Here is a 19,538-nt window from a genome sequence, read left to right on the forward strand (position 1 = left end):
CTAGCCTTCTACTCCGAGGCTCCAGCCTGTGATCTTCCCCCAGCTGGCTTCCCTTTCACTACCAATCTGATGTGTTTGTAAAAGTCCCACAACACTGTAGCCCAGGGTCTGCCCGGAGGTTTCTGTTGAAGAGCTGGTTATCAACAAGTGTCCCATGGTAAACTCTGGATTGGTCATATCCCCTTGAACTGGATAGCTGCAGCTTCTTGATGCTCCTTTATAGAATTGTTGGCTCATGTTGGAGGGTCATGGCAGGATCAGTCGAGGGAATGGTGGGAGTTGTGGCTATACATGTCTAGGTAAGTATACCACCATTCCACACCCCTTGAACTTGAGCCATAGTCCATTGGGAACCACTAAAGATCTTTCACAGCTGAGGTGATGTGATCTGATTTATTTTTTAACTGAGATGTAGCCAGACTGCTTGGTTTTGGATTGTTGGAAGCTACTGGAATCCTTTTTTTGTTGGTAACACATGCATTACAGTGCAGAACTCCAGCTAGGAGAGAACAAGCACACTGGTGAGCTCGATCTATAGTTTCTTAAGGAGAGAGACAACTCTTTTGAACATCTTTAACTGGCAGTGGGGGTTTGTGAAGTGTGCTGTGCAAAGGAAACATTCAGATCAAACTAGACCCCAGTGTTTTCCCTTTCTTTAACGGTGTTGCAGTTGCTTTCAATTCTTGAGCCTCGGAAATTGGACTGCTTTGTCTGATGAGGCAGCCAGCAGTAGGGATCTTAGGTATGGCACCATTAAGGTTCAGAAAGCTTTCCTTCATACAATGGTCTATGTTTCAGATAAACTGGGATTTTGCTTTCGAATTCCTCTTAGTTCCCAGACAAATGTGGACAAGCCTTTGATCCTCATACATTTGGAGTTGCTGTTGATGTAGTGAGGTTATATCATTGTCAAAATGGCATGAGTCTTCACCACCATTACTTTTCTAAAATAAGCATTGAAGGCCATTCAATTGGGCTTTTGTATAATTCATGCATATAGAAAAGGCCAAAATACTTGTATAGACCAAAACGTCTGCAAACAACCATTTAACTGGTATACAGGTACCTGTGCACAGACTCCAGACATAGACACTTTCCGGCTCACAGACCAACTAAGATACGGATATACATTTATACAGGCCATCTGATCTACAGACATCCATGCAACGACCAAGTACTCCATGCTGCAGACATAAGGGCAACCCTGCACAAAGTCTCCCATTCTAAATAGGAGTATAGGGACACATTTAAAGTATGGTCATGACGTCTTCCTTTCAAATTATTCAACACACTAAAACAAGTACAGGCTTCCTGTTGTTTTGTCTACTTCATTCAGGATGCTAGACTAGTGAATCAATGAGTTTTGCAACCTGAATGTGTTAGATAAGTAAGTGGTCAGTACCTATTCTAGTGAGTATACAATGCTTACAAACACAGACCAACAGTCATACATACCTCGTTGTGTCAAATAAAACTGGGTGATGTGCAGCAGGGAAGCATGCAAGAGGCATAAAATAGTGAGCAATGGAGTGCACAGGTTAGTGTACAGCAGCAGATAAGTGGTTAGTGGACAATAGGAGAGAACTTAGTGGGCACAGCAGAAGATCATAAGGAGATTTGCAGGAACAACGCAGATGGTGATGTACCTAACGAAAGATCCTGTTGGAGTGCCTCAGAAAAACACAGGGCTTCTACATGGAGATATTCCACATGTAAAATAGAAAACAGGGTGCCTAAATGAGCGATCTCAGTGAAGTGTTGGACTTAAGAAAATTATATTTAATTTATTTTCTTTGAATGTCTTTGGTTCCTTCATTTTCTATCTCCATGCATTAAAATGACATGGCAGAATAAAACCTTTATTCTGACCAATATTGGAATAGGCGAAATTTGAGGGCAGAGAGACTTCATGACCCTATTCTATTTACCATTGCACACAAGAGCAGACAAGAGCCTGATTCAGGATAATCAGCTGTTCAAAAGGATTGAATTAGTCAGAATGGGCATAACTCACTTACTGTGCTGAGTATATTACCACTGTATGCCTTTATGCAATGAATAACCCAGTACTGTAAATCATTGGAATATTATCTGGGGCAGGTCACTACTTACCTCAATGAATAATCACAACCCTTGTCAGGGGGAACCCTCAAAGTCAATAAATTAACCTGAGGTTAACCCCCTGGTAGCTATGGAACAGAGCAGTCAGGCTTAACTTGGGCAATGTGTAAAGTATTTATGGATTTTATGGAATACCAAAACAGTAATAAAGTCATAATGCATCTGAAATAAGAAAATGGAATAAAAAGTAATACACAAAATGACAAAAATGAAACAAGGGGAACAAGAGATATGGATTTGTAAAGTTTTAAGTAGGAATAGCACCAAAAAGCACAAAGTGTAAATGAATGTCAATGGTCGCTGTAGACTGGGACCTAGGGCCGAAAGAGGATTGAGCCCCAGGACAGAGGGGAGGTGTTGTCCGGGTATGGCCCATCTGGTCCCCGGCAAAGAACCGCCAGCCCAGGAGGGGTGTTCCGGCATACCCTGCCTCTAGTAATCCAGAGGAAAGCTACCCCTCTTTCTGGGAATCCGTTCGTACTGAGACACTCAGGACCCTAGGCCTGGACGTGCCCGACCTCCTGGAGCCCTGGCTGGGATCAGGGAGGCGACTGAGTCCCCGTCAGGACTTCCAGGCCGGCCCGGCGATCTGGTCGCCCCATTGGAAAAGCATTGCGTGCGACCAGATGGCCGAGGGGAAAGGTGCGACCAGATGGCCAGGACCAAAAGGACTCCCGTCTGTCCGCCCCAAGCCTTCGCGGTAGGGCTCCCGCCTGTCCACGTAGGGCTCGGGGGCTCCGCGTCCGGGGGTCCTCGCGGACCCCAGCTGGGCCTCAGGCACGGGAGGACCACCTGAGCTCTTGGGCCAGGGTAGAACCGCCAGCCCGGGAGAGGTGTTCTGGCATACCCTGTCCCTAGTAATCCATCGGAAAGCTACCCCTCTTTCTGGGAACCTGTGCCCACCAAGAGACTCAGGGGACCCTAGGCCCGGATGTGCCCAACCTCCTGGAGCCCTGGCTGGGATCAGGGAGACGAATGAGCCCCCATCGGGACTTCCAGGGCGGCCCTGCCATCTAGTCGCCCCATTGGAAAGCATTGCGTGTGACCAGATGACCGGGCTCGAAAGGGGAGCCATCTGGTCGTCCTGTGCCCCAACTAAAGAGTGAGCGGGCGCCATGGAACTGGGGGGCCCGGGGCCCCAGCCATGAATGCTGCGAGGGGGACCCAACGGGCCCTCCGACCTGGGGCCCACGGACACTTTGAGAAGCAGGGGAGGCCTGACGGGGCCGACGGACACCCGTCCTGATCCTTTGGCGGAGCAGCAGGCCAGGGGACAGGGCCCAGTGCCAGAGCACCCAACTCGGGACCCAGCGGTGCCCAGGGCCCAGCCGGGGCTCCCGGGCCCAGAGGCGCAGGGGAAGCCTCCAAAGGACCCCATCCCTGGCACCCTGCCACACAGCAGGACAGAGGACTCAGCCTGGGGTGGGGAGGCCACCCTCCCCGGGCCCTCAGGGGCCCCAGCCGGAGCTCCTGAACCCAGCCAAGCAAGGGGAGGCTCCCCAGGCACAACGGAACCCCATCCCGGGCCTTTGGCAGAGCGGCAGACCGGGGGACAGGGCCCAGTGCCGGAGCACCCGACCAGGGGCCCGGCAGGGCCCCTGGACCCAGCCAGGGCTTCCAGGCTCAAATGCACAGGGGAAGCCTGCCCGGGACACGCTGTGGCCCGGAGGAGGGAGCCCCCAGACGGAGGGGAGCTGTTGTCCGGGCATGGCCCATCTGGTCCCCACAAAGGGCAGCCAGCCCGGGAGGGATGTTCCGGCCTACCCTGCTCCTAGTAATCCGGAGGAAAGCTTGCCCTCTTTCTGGGAACCTGTGCGCACACAGAGACTCAGGGGACCCTAGGTCCGGACGTGCCTGACCTCCTGGAGCTCTGGCTGGGATAAGGGAGGTGAATGAGCCCCCATCGGGACTTCCTGGGTGGCCCAGCCATCTGGTCGTCTCATTGGAAAGCATTGGGTGCGACCAGATGGCCAAAGGGAAAGGTGCGACCAGATGCCCAAGACCAAAAGGAATCCCATCTGCCCATCCCGAGCATTTGCGGTAGGGCCCCCACCTGCCCACGCAGGGCTAGGGGGCTCTGCATCCCGGTGGGCTCAGGGACCCCGGCTGGGCCTCAGGCATGGGGAGGACCACCGGAGCTCTCAAGCCCGGACGCCCAGGGGAGGACTGCCCAGGACCCATGGAGCAGGTCCCGAGCACTTTGACAGGCCATGGGCCGGAAAAGGGAGCCCCTGAATGGAGGGGAGGTGCTGTCTGTGCATAGCCCATCTCCCCGGCAAAGAACCGCCAGCACGGGAGGGGTGTTCCGACATACCCTGCCCCTAGTAATCTGTAGGAAAGCTACCCCTCTTTCTGGGAACCCGTGCGCACCGAGAGACTCAGGGGACCCTAGGCCCGGACGTGCCTGACCTCCTGAAGCCCTGGCTGGGATCAGGTAGGCGAATGAGCCCCCATCGGGACTTCCATTGCGGCCCTGCCATTTGGTCGCCCCATTGGAAAGCATTGCGTGCGACCAGATGGCCGAGGGGAAAGGTGCGACCAGATGGCCGGGACCGAAAGGACTCCAATCTGCCCGCCCGAGCCTTCGCGGTAGTGCTCACGCCTGCCCATGCAGGGCTTGGGGCTCTGCCTCTGGGGGGGGGGCTCGGGGACCCCGGCCGGGCCTCAGGCGCGGGGAGGACCACCGGAGCTCGAATCCGGGCGCCAGGGGGAAGACTGCCCGGGACCCATGGAACTCGTCCCGGGCACTTTGACACGCTTGGGTCGGAGGAGGGAGCCCCCGGATGGAGGGGAGGTGTTGTCCGGGCTTAGCCCATCTGGTCCCCGGCAAAGAACCGCTAGCCCGGGTTCGGTGTTCCGGCATACCCTGCCCCTCGTAATCTAGAGGAAAGCTACCCCTCTTTCTGGGAACCCGTGCACACTGAGAGACTCGGGGGACCCAGGCCCAAACGTGCCTGACCTCCTGGAGCCCTGGCTGGGATCAGGGAGGCGAATGAGCCCCCATCAGGACTTCCAGGGCAGCCCGGTCATCTGGTCGCCCCATTGGAAAGCATTGCATGTGACCAGATGGCCGAGGAGAACTGTGCGACCAGATGGCCTGGACCGAAAGGACTCCCATCTGCCAGCCCAAGCCTTTGGGGTAGGAATCCCGCCTACCCACGCAGGGCTCAGGGGCTCCGCGTCACGGGGGGGCTCGCGGACCCCGGCTGGGCCTCAGGCACAGGGAGGACCACCGGAGCTCTCGGGCCCGGACGCCCGGGGGAGGTCTTCGCGGGACCCATGGAGCCTGTCTCGGGCACTTTGACACGCTGTGGGCCGGGGTAGAGCCCCCGGACGGAGGGAAGGTGTTGTCTGGGCATAGCCCATCAGGTCCCCGTCAAAGAACCGCTAGCCCGGGTACGGTGTTCCGGCATACCCTGCTCCTCGTAATCCAGAGAAAAGCTACCCCTCTTTCTGGGAACCCGTGCGCACCGTGAGACTCGGGGGACCCTAGGCCCAGATGTGCCCGACCTCCTGGAGCCCTGGCTGGGATCAGGGAGGCGAATGAGCCCCCATCAGGACTTCCAGGGCGGCCTGGCCATCTGGTCGCCCCATTGGAAAGCATTGCATGTGACCAGATGGCTGAGGAGAAAGGTGCGACCAGATGGCCTGGACCAAAAAGACTCCCATCTGCCCACCCCAAGCCTTTGTTGTAGGGCTCCCGCCTGCCCACGCAGGGCTTGGGGGCTCCGAGTCACGGGGGGGGGGGGGGCTCAGGGACCCCGGTTGGGCCTCAGGGACGGGGAGGACCACTGGAGCTCTCGGGATCAGACGCCCGGAGAGGACTGCCCAGGACTCATGAAGCCCATCCTGGGCACTTTGACACGCTGTGGGCCGAAGGAGGGAGCCCCCTGAAGGATGGGAGCTGTTGTCCGGGCATAGCCCATATGGTCCCTGGCAAAGAACCTCCAGCCCGGGAGGGGTGTTCCCGCATACCCTGCTCCTAGCAATCCAGAGAAAGCTACCTCTCTGTCTGGGAACCCGTGCGCATCGAGAGACTCAGGTGTCCGACCTCCTGGAGCCCTGGCTGGGATCAGGGAGGCGAATGAGCCCCCATCGGGACTTCCAGGGCGGCCCGGCCATCTGGTCGTCCCATTGGAAAGCATTGCCTGCCACCAGATGGCCGAAGAGGAAGGTGCGTCCAGATGGCCGGGCCCGAAAGGACTCCCATCTGCCCGCCCCAAGCTGAGCCATGGTGGTAGGGCTCCCACCTGCCCTTGCAGGGCTCTGGGGCTCTGCACCAGGGACCCTTGCCCCAGGCAGATGGACACGTGGCAGGCTGCAGGACGGGGGCTCCCACGCCCTGACCTAAATCCCGGCCCCGGGGCCAGTCCCTGCTTCTCAACCCAGCCAGGCTGGGGATATCGGGGAGCCTGCCCAGGCACGAGGGACCCCTGTCCTGGGCACACGGACCCTCAGGATGTGCGCTCGTTTCCCACACCGTGTTTTTTTACCATAATTCCGCGTAGAGGTTTTACGCCAATTCCGCCCAGCCCTAGTATTTTGCCCGCTTGTACAAGGTTTTTTGGTTTGAGCCAATTTACGTGCCCACCTCCTAATACGTACAGCGCTGGTATCTATTCAGAAGGAGAGAAATCTGTTCTTTCTATTAGAGACTATCTAACACAGTTCCTCACCCACCACCATCTTTCCCCATCACACCCATTGTCCCCTTTCTGTGAAGTAGGCTCTATCCATTATTAAGTCTGGTCAATGCCAGGTTGCTATTGGGGCTCTGTGTCTGGGGGCACATACAGCCACGAAAGCAACTGACATCAGTGCTTAGGAATAGGATCCTATATCGGCTCTGCATGTCATTTCTGGAGCCGAACACTGCAGCACCACCGGATGCCACCTACTGGCAGGCCGAGGCACTGCTCAAAAGTTTCCAGATCCAGTCTGTCGCATGGAAAATATTTAGGAGGTGAGGAATTTGCGGTTAGATAGAGTATCTACCAGAAAGAGTTTTACCAAAGGTGAGTAAATTGTTCATTGTGCAGAAAATGCTGTAGCCACACAATCGTTTTCCTGTGACCCTGCTTTTAATATCCTTGTTGTGTAGAGTAAAGCTACTTAACTCTATACTCCAGCCCACATTTTACTTAGAACGATACGATGAACTCACAACATACCTCTTTCTTTTTTCAGAGGTTTTGCAGACCAAATTATTTTCTAGTGCTTTTACAGTTTGAGAGTTTCGTATCACTTAGGCTGTGGCTCCTAGATTAATTAAAACCTGTGAGACATCAACCCTCCTTTACAAAGAAGGGGTAGAGAGAACAACCATTTATCTCTCTGCACAAATTAAGGATTGTATGCTCCAGTGATCCACAAGGAAGTAAGATCAGCTCAATAGCACGACGTCCACATTTTGTACTCTGGGTCTGTTTTTTTAGATGACCACCATTGCTAATGTGCAGGGTTAAAACCATCCATGAATCTTTTGTTTTATTTTTCCTTCATCGTTCTCTAACTCTGTTTCTCTCTTTCTTCCCTGGTACTTTCCCTTCCTCTCTTTTCCCAGTGCCCTCGGCCAGCATGACCCGCCTAGTCCGCTCCCGCACCGCTTCACTCACCAGTGCTAACTCCATGGACGGTGCCCGTCCCAGGACCTGCACCCACTCGGAGAGCAGCGAAGCTATGGGGCAGATCAACCACACCATGGAGGTGTCCTGCTGAAGTGGCATCCAACGCGTCCCACCAGCGGTGGCTTCCTTCTCTGCAAACACCACAGCATCTCATCATCTAGCCATCTTCTATGCTCTTTCCTACAACTATTTTGTCGGGTCGCTGAGTTTTGTAATTTTTGGAGTTGCACTTTGTCAATATCCTTTATCCTTGTCCAGGCAGGAGGTCCAGTCTGAAGGCTGAGGCACTGGATTCACAGAAAGGTGGTGGTTTGGTTTTCTAATCCTCCCCGCCGCACTCCACTTGAGCTTTGAAAATATATTTTATCCACCTGTATCTCAGTTTTTATCACTTGTAATTGATTAGTGTTTAGATAATGACTCTGCTAGTGTGAAACACGATGACAATAATATTATGATAGATCTAAGACGGGGGTTTCATAGTCATAACGTAAACACGTTACTGAAAGTCAGATAAGTACCCTGTAGTTGACCTTATCAAACAGTTTCATTGATTATTAGACCTTATTGTTTACTGGACAAGCTACAGAATGGGAGATGAATGTATATGTTATGCACAGAATGAGCACTGGGACAGCAAGGACTGGGGAGACAGTCGTAATTGTATTTTAAATGCGATTGCTGCAATACAGCAGCAGTATTTCCTGATTTGTCAAATATTTTATTTAAGTTGGTCTCTACTAATAGGAATTATAAATGGGAGTTTTTCTAAAATGTATTCCATTTGTTTTGAAATAATTGAAATATGTATTACTCTGGAAATAACCCTAAATTAACTTTTTCATTTTAAGACTTGGATTCAAGGGGAAAACGTCATATCCTAAAATGAGAAATGCTCTGTTTCAAGGCAGCCAGGGTTCCTTTCTGATGGGATGGAGATTTGCCATTGTAGTCTTTTTCCAGTGTCTTTGCTTAAATTATGTAATTATTTTGTTTTACTAGAAAGGGCTCTTAAAAGTATGAATATGTTCCAAAGAGAGTGGGATAAGCCACCCTGCACTCCAGCACAACATGAGAGAAAGGAACTTATTTTGTTGCAAGGACTTCAAAATGAGGTTGAAGGAACACAATTTCCCTTGTTCGAGTTAATTTTATGATAACGTTGCTGTCACACATCATGTAATGGTTACTGGAGCATCAACAAGCAGTAATTACAGTGGAACCATGAAGTGGGGAATGCAGTCTTTAGTCACCTTCTGTGACTGCCACTGGTTCTCCTGTTCTCATTCTAGTTAATACCATTTGTTCTGAGATACCACTATTATACGGGCCTTCTGTGTGATTGGATTAGCCATCTCCTCAAACACACAACACTATCAAACCTGCCACTCTCTACTGTACTAAAAATAATGTAGCAGCCACCTCGAAATTGGAGATTTCCAAGTCAACAGCAGCAGGATACCTTGCTGAGACAATAGTGAACAAACGTAAAAGAGAAAATATTTTTATTGAAAAATGGTTTATCTTAAATCCGGACATATTAGATGCACTTTAGGTTTTGTTCTTTTATTGCATAAACCTTTTTGTAAGGAAATGGGTAGACTTTCAAAATGCTTGTTCTCTTTCAGTGGAACCTTAAATCTTGGATGCTCAAGATGGAATTGGATGCTTCCAATAAAAAAGGTTCTTTCTATCATATGGTAGATCATTTTGCTAATTTAGAGTAGGAGATTGCTTGGAAAACGTCACGCTACCCTGTTGACTCTCACAGCGAAAGCAGAATGGGAAGCACTCAAGCTCGTTAAATGTGGCACTGCGACACCTATATTGCTGGCAGGCACAATTACAATTGTTCCAAACAGCTCAGATCTGTTCACGTGGTCTCGGGGTGGGATTCATGGACTCAGGTAGGATTAGTGTGTACATACTACTGAAAGCAACTAGTTGTCATCTTTGCAACTGTCATTTGTGGTCTGGTATCCTCTGAAGGCATTTTAAAGATGTTTCCTCTAAGAATTGACAAACAAGGGAAGCCAACATGGTCATGGAGAGCGGGTACCTTGCTGCGAAGCTTTTATCTGTGTGGTATGGTCATTGGATCCAAAATGGCTGAAATGTGGACTTCTTTCCTCTTTATATATTAGACATCCGGAATATTAAACCGCATAGCCATATGTACTAGAAACCCTGAATTCAGAAATAAATTAAAAGCATGTGCAAGTATATATGCGGATTAACATAAAAAGCCTCATTCCTAAAAATGCAGTTATGTTATTTTCCTGATTAATATCTATTATTTTTTCACTCCCACACAAATGATTGAATGGCCCGGCTTGTGGTGTGGAGCGTCCCCCTTAGATTTGCACAGAGCTAGTCAGGTTAGAAGTGCCCTGAGACACTCAGAATATGAAAGCTTTGTCTGTGTCTGTTTGCGTGTGGCATTTGTGTGCCTCTGTCACATTGCTTAACCCATCTTGCATTGCTGCTTCTTCGTATTTGCTCTTTAAAAAAAGGTGTGATGTTAAGTAGGAGCGTAAAGCGAGACAACGTGATAGAAGTCCTGTACTACTCTATGTTTGTCAAGTTGAGATCCATGTCCAATGACTGTGCACTTATTTAAAAAATAAAATAAAGAAATCGTTGAACAGGAGTGAGCTTGAATTCCGTGTCAGATGTTAGAAACATCTATTTTTTTGACAATTTCCAGTCTTTGTATGCCCCCTTTCTAGAAGAGATATTTAATAAGTTCAGTACACCTAGTTGTGTGACTACAAGGATTGGTGCAGGTTGTGAATTTGTTTGGGCTTTAAGTATAAGAAAATTGTTATGTTCCTCAGAAAGCAGAACCTGGAATTCTAGTTTTGCTATTTTTGTAAAATGTATGGTAATTTAACTTCAGTTTCTTCACTGGTGCTTGTCAAAGGATGTGCGTGAAGCAATTTGAGAGCCTCGTATTCTCTCCTTGAAGCGTAGGCCACACTACCTTGCCTTCACTTTACACTACCATTCTAGTGTATCCCGCCTGGCTGGGCAAATTCCAGCTGGGTGATTTGCAGTGGCAGTCGTCTGATTTTGTATGCAAGGAGGGAACAGATCTCAAATCTTTGTCCCCTTGGGTGCCCTAATCCAGTTATATGACAATTTCTGAACGGAAATGTCCCTAGCATCAAAACGTTCTTTATTGTCATTTTGTGGTGTAAATCATAAGTTCTAGGATGTGTCTTAATGTGCGCTTAATTCTGTGGCTCGTGGAGTACAGTGTTTTATAGATTTTGTTGGCACGTTCCACACTTTTTTGTTGTTAAATGCTTCAGACTACTAGTAACTGGCTATAAGGGAGAAGGACTAGTCAAGTCAAGAATAACTTTATTTCGCCTCAGAGAACCATAAAAAGATTTACAGATTAAAAAGTTTAAAATAAGATACATACAAAAATCACAGTAAGAGTCAAAATGAACACTTTGTAAGCTGCAACTATATCATATTAAGCTTTTACGTAAGAACAATGTAAACAACTGACTGTAACGCTAATAGTCTCTAATACGTTTCTATATTTAGCTGCTGCAGTACAGATTTCAGCAGAAGCCAGTGACAGTAAAAAGTTAAAACCATCAATATACAAACAAGGGCGAATTTTCCTTAATAATTGGAGCAGAAATCTAGTTCTCTCTTATTTATACAATGTGCAAAGTAATACAAAGTGCATAGTGCTTTGAGCGGAAGCATTGTCACATGAGCATGGCATAAACATGTTTGACCACCCTCCTTGGTGAGGAAACGCCAGCAAAAAGTGCGCGGTGCATAAACGAAACCTGGTTAAATAAAATCGGAACTGGGACTTAATAGAGAATGTTAGATAAAATTGTGTAGGGGCAGGAAGCAAGCAGGGTTCTCCCATATCGCCATGTTGGTGACTAATAAGTCTATTGTCCCTGGAGCAGTACGTCTCCTTGATAATACTTTTGGCATTCAGGGGAATTCTTTCAGGGTTTTTAAAAAAGTGTCCCAAGCCAATCGCATTGTATTTTCTCTTTAAATATTAAAACCATGGAAACTTTAAAACATTTTCTGATTTTAGGCAGTCTTTGATAACATCACGTGAAAACGTTAAATCATCTGAGGTCCATATCTTGACTCATAAAAGCAAAGGGGCCGGGCACTGCCTATACAGTCTTCTATCAATTCTAAACCAAGTTCCATATGGCAGAATAGGGTAGGTGCGCTTTTCGGTAGCATCAATAATCTGTTCATAAATTTGTTTTCCATTACTACAAGCTGTTGGCTTTTAGCGTATCCCCAAACCCCAGCTCCATATACGGCAATAGAAAGACTCTTGGCTCTATAAAGGGTAATTCATTCCTTCACAGGCTCATTCCCCCATTTACAAGCAAAACGGAATAGTGCATCTACCGCCATACTTGTCTGCTGCACTCTTAAACTTAAAAGTGGTTCCCATGTCAATTGACTGTTAAAAAGATTGCCCAGGTATGAGAAATTACTGCCCTTTTCTATTTTCTTACCATGCACAGTAAAGGTTTTAGTTTTTGTTGTTTTAGGACCACATACCATTGTGTATGATTTTATAAAGTTTACTTTTAAATCAAGAGAGGTCTCAAAATTGGTAAAAGCTTCAAGAGATTTCTGCAAACTCGTAGTTGTCCTTGCTAATAAAACCGTGTCATCTGCATAATATAAAAGCGGGACAGGTTTATTGACGATTTGGGAAAATCAAGTTTCTTACTTAATAAGAAAGCCTCCAGCCCATTTGTATAAAATAAAAACAGAAAAGGGGCTAGGGTGCATTTTTGCCTGATTCCCTCCGCAGAAATAATTGGATGAGATTTTTCCCAATTACTGCCATATCTTATTGTGACTGTGGTACTGGAGTGAAGCCTGCAGAGCAGGGTTACTAGCGCTTTTTCCACATCCATGCCTTCCAACATAGCCCATAATTTCTCTTGGTTGACAGTGTCAAAACTGCTAGATAGGTCTATGAAGGCCAGATAGATAGAGCTCTTCATGGACCGAAAGTGCTTGTTGATAATTAGAGATAGATTAAGACATTGTTCAGTTGTACCCCGCCCTCTCTTAAAGCCATATTGAGTATTGGACATGATCCATTTTCTGCTGCCCAATCTCCCAAGCATGCAAGGAGTAACCTGTCCAGAACCTTAGCCATGGCATCTATCAATGAAATGGGCCTAAAGCATCCCGGGTCACTTCTTTCACCTTTTTTGAAGACTGGGACCACTGTTGCTTCCTTCCATGATGAGGGCAATGGTCCAGTAATGGCTGCTTTGAAGACATTCGTAGGCAAGGGAGCCCACAGCTTAAGATTATTTTTAAAAAGGTCAAGGGCCACCACACTGGGGCCAGGGGCTTTCAGACAAATGCCCTGTGATAGAGCAACCTCCACCTCGTCCACTGTAATGGATAGACTTAGTTTGGTGGCTAAAGTTAGGTCAATGACTATTTCCCCTAGTTCGTCCTCTGACCCTCTATGTAAAGGATTAAAAATGCTTGCAAAATGGGCTTCCCATGTTTTACCTAGGATCAGTGAGTCTATCTGCCTCACCTATTCTGTAAACAATGGGCGGTTAATTATTTCCCAGAATTTTTGGCAATCTTTGAGTGAGCCAGTTTGTTCCAGATCCTCCCAGGCCATATTTCCTCATTCCTTTTTCTTATCTTCAGTCACCTTTTTGTATGTATTCCTTGTTGGTTTCATTAGCTCCCTTCCACAGAGGATATTACATAGTGCACTTTTTTCCTTGTGGGCTTAGGAGCATTCTGTATTAAGCCATCGCGCCTCAAGCGATTTCTTTTGGGTGACCTTCCTGGTAAGCTTCTGCGCTACATCACCGCAAAATAGCTTGAATGCCCAAACCACTTCTAACGGGAAATAATCTAAGAGTAAACATCTGTCTATTAGGTTATAATGACTTATAATAGGATCTTCCTCAAATGTTACCGGGTATACATGTCCCCAGTTCAGCCTACATCCTTTGTTAGGGTTAAAATAGATTGGGTGATTATCGACACACCATCTATTTGGTTGCAGGTCAGACGAAGCAATGAGATGGTAATGATCACTCGCTCAATTTGTCTTGACCTTGAAATCCAGGACCAAAGTGGTAAAGTGCTTTGACATTAACATAACATCAATCTGAGCTGGCCCTACCTCCGAAAGTGAAAGTTGAGTGATCCAAAAAAGGCTTACAACCATAATTGTTTAGAAAGCTTAAATCATTGGTCATAAAAATAGATTTTAATGCATCACCCTGGGGAGAGTGAGTGAAGTGAGTCAGAAGCTCCCCCTCAATATCTTCCAACCTACCCACCCTGAGAACTAAACTTACAAATTGTACTATTAAAATCCCCAACCCAAAATACATAATGGTTGCCATTTCATGGTGGCTTTGGAAATTTTCACTTGCAGGGTCTCTATTACTTGTCAATGCCCTTTATTAAAAATGTTATGGTACCAATTTACCAATAATATTTTAACCTTGGCCAGACCCGAAATGGGTATTAGTTGAAACCAAGGAGATACACTTATACATTTGACTACTATAGATCCATGTTTAACCGCAGTAAGCACCATAATACCACCCTTAGCTCTCTCTGATGGGGATTGGGTTGCGGGAACACAGAAGGAATGGTAGCCATCAATAAAACAATCATCTAAAGACCAGGTTTCTTGTAAACATAATAAGTCAAAGCCTTTATTGAAACCCATCCTGCCCTCATTCCCCAATTTAGAGCGAATGCCTGCTATGTTCTATGATAGTATTTTGAAGTTTTCCATGACAACAACTGCCTGCTGAGCAGAGCCATGGTTTAAGTTGGAAGGCACCTCAAATAAGCCCTCATTGGAGTAACCTCCTCTACAGATGCATTTACCTCCTCACGCGTCATACCCTGTAAAGTTTTACCTAACTTGGCCAGGCTTCCCTCATCATCTGGTTGACAGGGCGAATCCTGCAGTAAATCAATATCTGTTAGACCAGAAAACAAGTCAAAGAGATTAGACAAGGTAATAGGCTGGGAATCAATAGAATTGCCTTGTTTAGGTCTTGATTGATTTTGCCTTTCTCAGAGGTATAAGCCTGAATGGGGAGGATAAAAGAACCCTAGGGGATATGCCGTTATTGGACCATTCTCCCATAACACATCCTTAATGCGTTGCAACACAAAGAGTGTACATCTAGGGTCCCTGAAGGTGAGGACCACACAATCACCCCACACGGATTTCGATATGGCCTAACCAGCCCACCCACCATGCCATAATTATGTTATCGTATACTAACAAGTTTATAAACAAAAATACCTCTAAATACCATTGACCTCACTGTTTCTTTTGGCCACAAAAGTCCACTTTATTGACTTGGGGCAACAATTTGTTTTTGTTATTAATTTCAAAGTTTTTTTCTTTTTGAGAGTTTCCTACATCAGATATATTTACACGTCTCTTTTTGTTGTATTAACACATGAAGGGATTATATACAAAACACTTATATATAAAACATATACATAATATATTGAACACACGCAATTAATTGGACAAAAGTATATGCACAATATTTGACAAGACTCAATAAACAATTATATGTCAAAAGAGATTTTTTTGGGTGCACAAACTGAATTGTCAATTCCCTTGTATATGTTTTATATATAAGTGTTTTTGTATATAATCCCTTCATGTGTTAATACAACAAAAAGAGACGTGTAAATATATCTGATGTAGGAAACTCTCAAAAAGAAAAAGAAAAAAACGTTTGAAGTTAATAAAAAAAACAAATTGTTGCCCCAAGTCAATAAAGTGGACTTTTGTGGCCAAAAGAAACAGTGAGATCAATGGTATTTAGAGGTATTTTTGTTTATAAACTTGTTAGTATATGATTCCAGCCTCTAAGGGCCAGATGTAGGAAGGCAAATACCGGTCGGTAACGGCCGATTTCGGCCGTTACCGACCGGTATTTGGACTTTGGGATGTAGGGGCATGTTAAAATACAGATTCGGTAATTTTACTGAATCGGTAAAATACCGAATCGGTATAATTACCGAATCTGTAAGAATTCTTAAACCCCTGTAGCACTGATTACAGTGCTACCTACATGTCAAAATAATTTACCACCAACTAGAAGTTGGTGGTAAATTATGAAAACCCTTTCAAAAGCATTTATTTTGCTTTTTAAACAGTGCCATGTTGCAGACATACATGCCCTAATGGCATGTATGTCTGCAACATGTGCACCCATGCACAATTAAGGGGTGCAACAGGGTGTCAAAGTGACACACTGCCACCCTGCAATGTTTCCCCCAATTACCGAATCGGTATTTACCGATTCGGTAATTGACATTCATTCCTATGGACCTCCAGGCAAAAAAAAGATAAAGTCTGTAGTAAATGTGTGTTTAGGCTCAAAAAGTGCTTCAAACACCTGTTTATTTTATTGAGAATGTGGTGATGGCATTTCTCCACATTAAGAAAATTGTAAATCTTTACAAATTGTAGGAACTATGGGGCTGATTAGAATGGCGGACGGACTTCAGTCCATCTGCCATCGTCTCAGGGAGTGGGATCCCCGCCTACAAGGGGGCGGTCCCACAGGTGGTATTACGAGTAGCCGCAAGTGCCATACTTAACATTGCGGTGGGTGCCGCTGGCTGCAACACCCGCCACAATGTTATAAATATACTTTTTACCTTTCCCTGGACTACGTGGCAGACACCATGCGGTGCCTGCCTCATGGTGCAGGGAAATGTAGGGGGGCCCCCAAAGTACATCCCCGCCAGCCTTTCCATGGCGGTGAACCCTCACCATTCTGGGGATGCATAGCAGTCGGTCCCGTGGCGGTCGGGCTTTCTGCTGCCAGAACACCGCCTGCCATCGAAATTTGGCGGGCGGGAAATGGCCTCATGATGGCAGTGAACCCGCCACCGTAATCAGCCCCAATGTAACACCCCCTAGATTGGTACTTTTAAAAAAATGATTTAGTGGTCTTTTACCAGTGCTCTGTTTTTGATATCACAGTGGGATGTTAGCTCCTGCATGGTGGCATATTATAGCATATTTTATTTCCTTTATTGTTTTTAGCGGAATCAATATTAATATTCAGCTTCCATTGATATGACTGATTTGCATGCTTCTTCTGGTTATTTGCTTTTCTTTACCCAAAACCTAACAGGCACATGTGGACTATGTTTCATGACTCCTCTGAGTCACACATCATCCTGAACATCACCTCTAGTTATGAACCATAGATTTTTAACTTAGAACTATAAAATAGATGTTTACCAAAAGTTATGTAAGTAATCACAAAAAACTGTTAATTTGTACTACAAATTAAATGATTCTTTACAAAAGCAATTCATTTTGGTTACTTCAGTATGAATTGTGTTTCACAAGTCTTAGTTCTATGAAAAACCCTTGCTAATCATTTACCTTCATTTTGGCTGGTATTAAGAGATCTGCAGCCTGATTCATCAAGCCGAATTGCGCTCGCAAAGGGCCAGATTCTGAGAATCTGGCCCATGCGAGCGCAATTTTTGCATTTGGGATTCATCACCCCAAATGCAAAAATCGGTAATTGCTAATTCGCTAAATAGCGAGGAATTACATTTAAGGAATCTCTATTTGAGATTCCTTAAATGCAATTCATCAACCATTTTTAAATTGCTAATTCGCAATTTCGGGCCGCTATTTACCGAAAGGTCAGACCTCTCGGTAAATAGCAAAAACTTAGAAAAATGCTTTTAAAAGCATTTTTCTAAGTTGCATGTTGCACACACACATGTCCTTTGGACATGTGTGTGCGCAACACCAGTTTCAATTTGCATTTAAGGGGTGCTACAGGGTGTCCTTTGGACACCCCTGGCACCCTTTAAATCGCTATCTTATTTGCGAGTAGCAAATTGCTAATCGCAAATAGGGAATATTCCCCATTCATTCCTATGGGCCTTTTGGCCCATAGGAATGAATGGGGAGTTATTCCTTATTTGCGATTAGCAATTTGCTACTCGCAAATAAGGAATGTGTAGGAATCGCTATTTATTTAGCGATTCCTACATGAATACCGTTTTGCGAGTCCTTAATAGCGATTCGCTATGAATCGCTATTAGGGGCTCGCAAAACGGCCCGTTGATGAATAAGGCTGCTGATCCCTATTTACTGATAATTTCCACAAAGCAGAAACTAATTCACTCAGACCTTGAACATGGCCTTAGTCTTCCTTAACATGATGGTGATTAGCGACTGGAGCATGAATGGTTCTTCCTTAGTAAAACAAATTATCATTCTCTTTCTTCAAATGACTGTGTTTTCTATCCCAAGCATGTACCTGTTACTTAACGTGGTTGTAATTTACATCCAAGCATGATCCCGTCACCTTTGGTTTTTAATTCTTAAGATATGCATGGTGCTACATTTCCTTGCTATGGCTTTCATTGATGTTGTGTACCTCAATCAGTCTTCCCTCAATGCCATGGTTTATGAGGACTCTGAGAAAAGTCTTGACCTTTTAGAGTGATTGTAGTATCTGATGCATGAATTGTTTCTTTATCTCCTAATATGAATAGCATGGGTCAGCCCTCCCTTATTGTGGGTGTGGCTGGTTTACCTCTGTAGGCACCAGCAGTGCAGTTGTTGGCACTTTCTACTAAATTATGTGTTTTCATTATGTTCCGAATAGGTACAAAGCAATACATTGGTGTCATATTTCCCTTTCTCAATGTCAGGTTCAGATTTGGTATCACAGAGGCTGTAAGGGGCCAGAATCACATCTCAGTATGTTATTCTCTTTGAGTGATTTGCATCATTCAAGAAAGTAAAGTGCCTGGGGGAAATAGCAAACTAAAATATACACTAAAAAATAGCAAATGCAGACACGATCCAAAACTGACAAGTACTAGCAGTTTGTAAATGAAGACATTTTGCTTACCCACAATACACTCAGGTACGTGTTTGTTTCTTGTATTACCACTATAACGCAAGACTGTCACTTCTACTGCCAAAACAAGCCTTTCACCTGTTCTTATTCCAGAAGCAGGAACAACTGTAATCCTGTAATGAACCGCAGGTTCTAGCGCCTCTCCCAAATAAAATTTTCATATGTGAGTACTTTCCCAAGATGGACATCAGATAATTAAATTCCCTGTCTCTTGGCTGCTTTTTGATTGATTCATAACATGGAGACCTTCTCTGTGGCTCCTCTTGCAGCAAAGTAATTAGTGCGCGAAGGAGGGAGAGCCTCCGCGTCTCAAAAAGCACTGGGCTATTTCTAGTGTAAATTGTAATTCCTAATGTAAACTGCATCTTCTGTACGTTGATTGAAGAAACATCTTTGCACAAAAACAGACAAATCTAAGGAGTGTAACAATGCTTTGTTCAGATTTCAGCTACAGCGCAATTTTGTGTCATTACCATGAAAGAAAAATGTCAAACTATTTTCTACCACTCATTATTTGGAGGAAATGATCACTGTCCAAACCTTTATAATCTTCTAAGCGCCTCATATTGTGTAAGATGCTTTGTGTACAGGAGTGTTTGGCAACCTCAGAAACATTGGTCCGCTGCTCGGACTTGACACTAATAAGCTATGTAATTGATACTGATTGATAAGTATATGCTGGGCGATATTGCCACCGCTGCAGTCCTGCCACTGAATACCAATGTCAGCATGACTCAAGGGTGCATTTAACTAAATAAGCAACATTTTTGCTCAGACTGAATTCCTACCTTTTCTTTTGTCATGCTTTTTCTCCCTTTCTATTTTTGGCACATTTATC

At 45.8% G+C, this 19,538-nt stretch overlaps 1 protein-coding gene across 6 annotated transcripts in view; it reads left to right on the top strand.

The window, feature by feature from the left end:
* The window catches only part of NDRG4 (NDRG family member 4), an 898,768-nt gene extending 888,370 nt beyond the window's left edge, over positions 1-10,398 (top strand). For 3 of the 6 annotated variants that reach the window (XM_078670548.1, XM_078670545.1, XM_078670549.1), the window contains one exon: positions 7,685-10,398. In XM_078670548.1, the coding sequence (XP_078526674.1) occupies positions 7,685-7,839 (155 nt within the window). In that variant the 3' untranslated portion in view covers positions 7,840-10,398. The remainder of the gene's footprint in view (positions 1-7,684) is intronic. The other 3 variants (XM_078670547.1, XM_078670544.1, XM_078670546.1) reach the window with 1 other exon arrangement.
* Positions 10,399-19,538: the final 9,140 nt, after the last annotated feature.

The sequence above is a fragment of the Lissotriton helveticus genome, chromosome 12 (assembly GCF_964261635.1).
Source record: "Lissotriton helveticus chromosome 12, aLisHel1.1, whole genome shotgun sequence".
NCBI classification, from domain to species: Eukaryota; Metazoa; Chordata; class Amphibia; order Caudata; family Salamandridae; genus Lissotriton; species Lissotriton helveticus.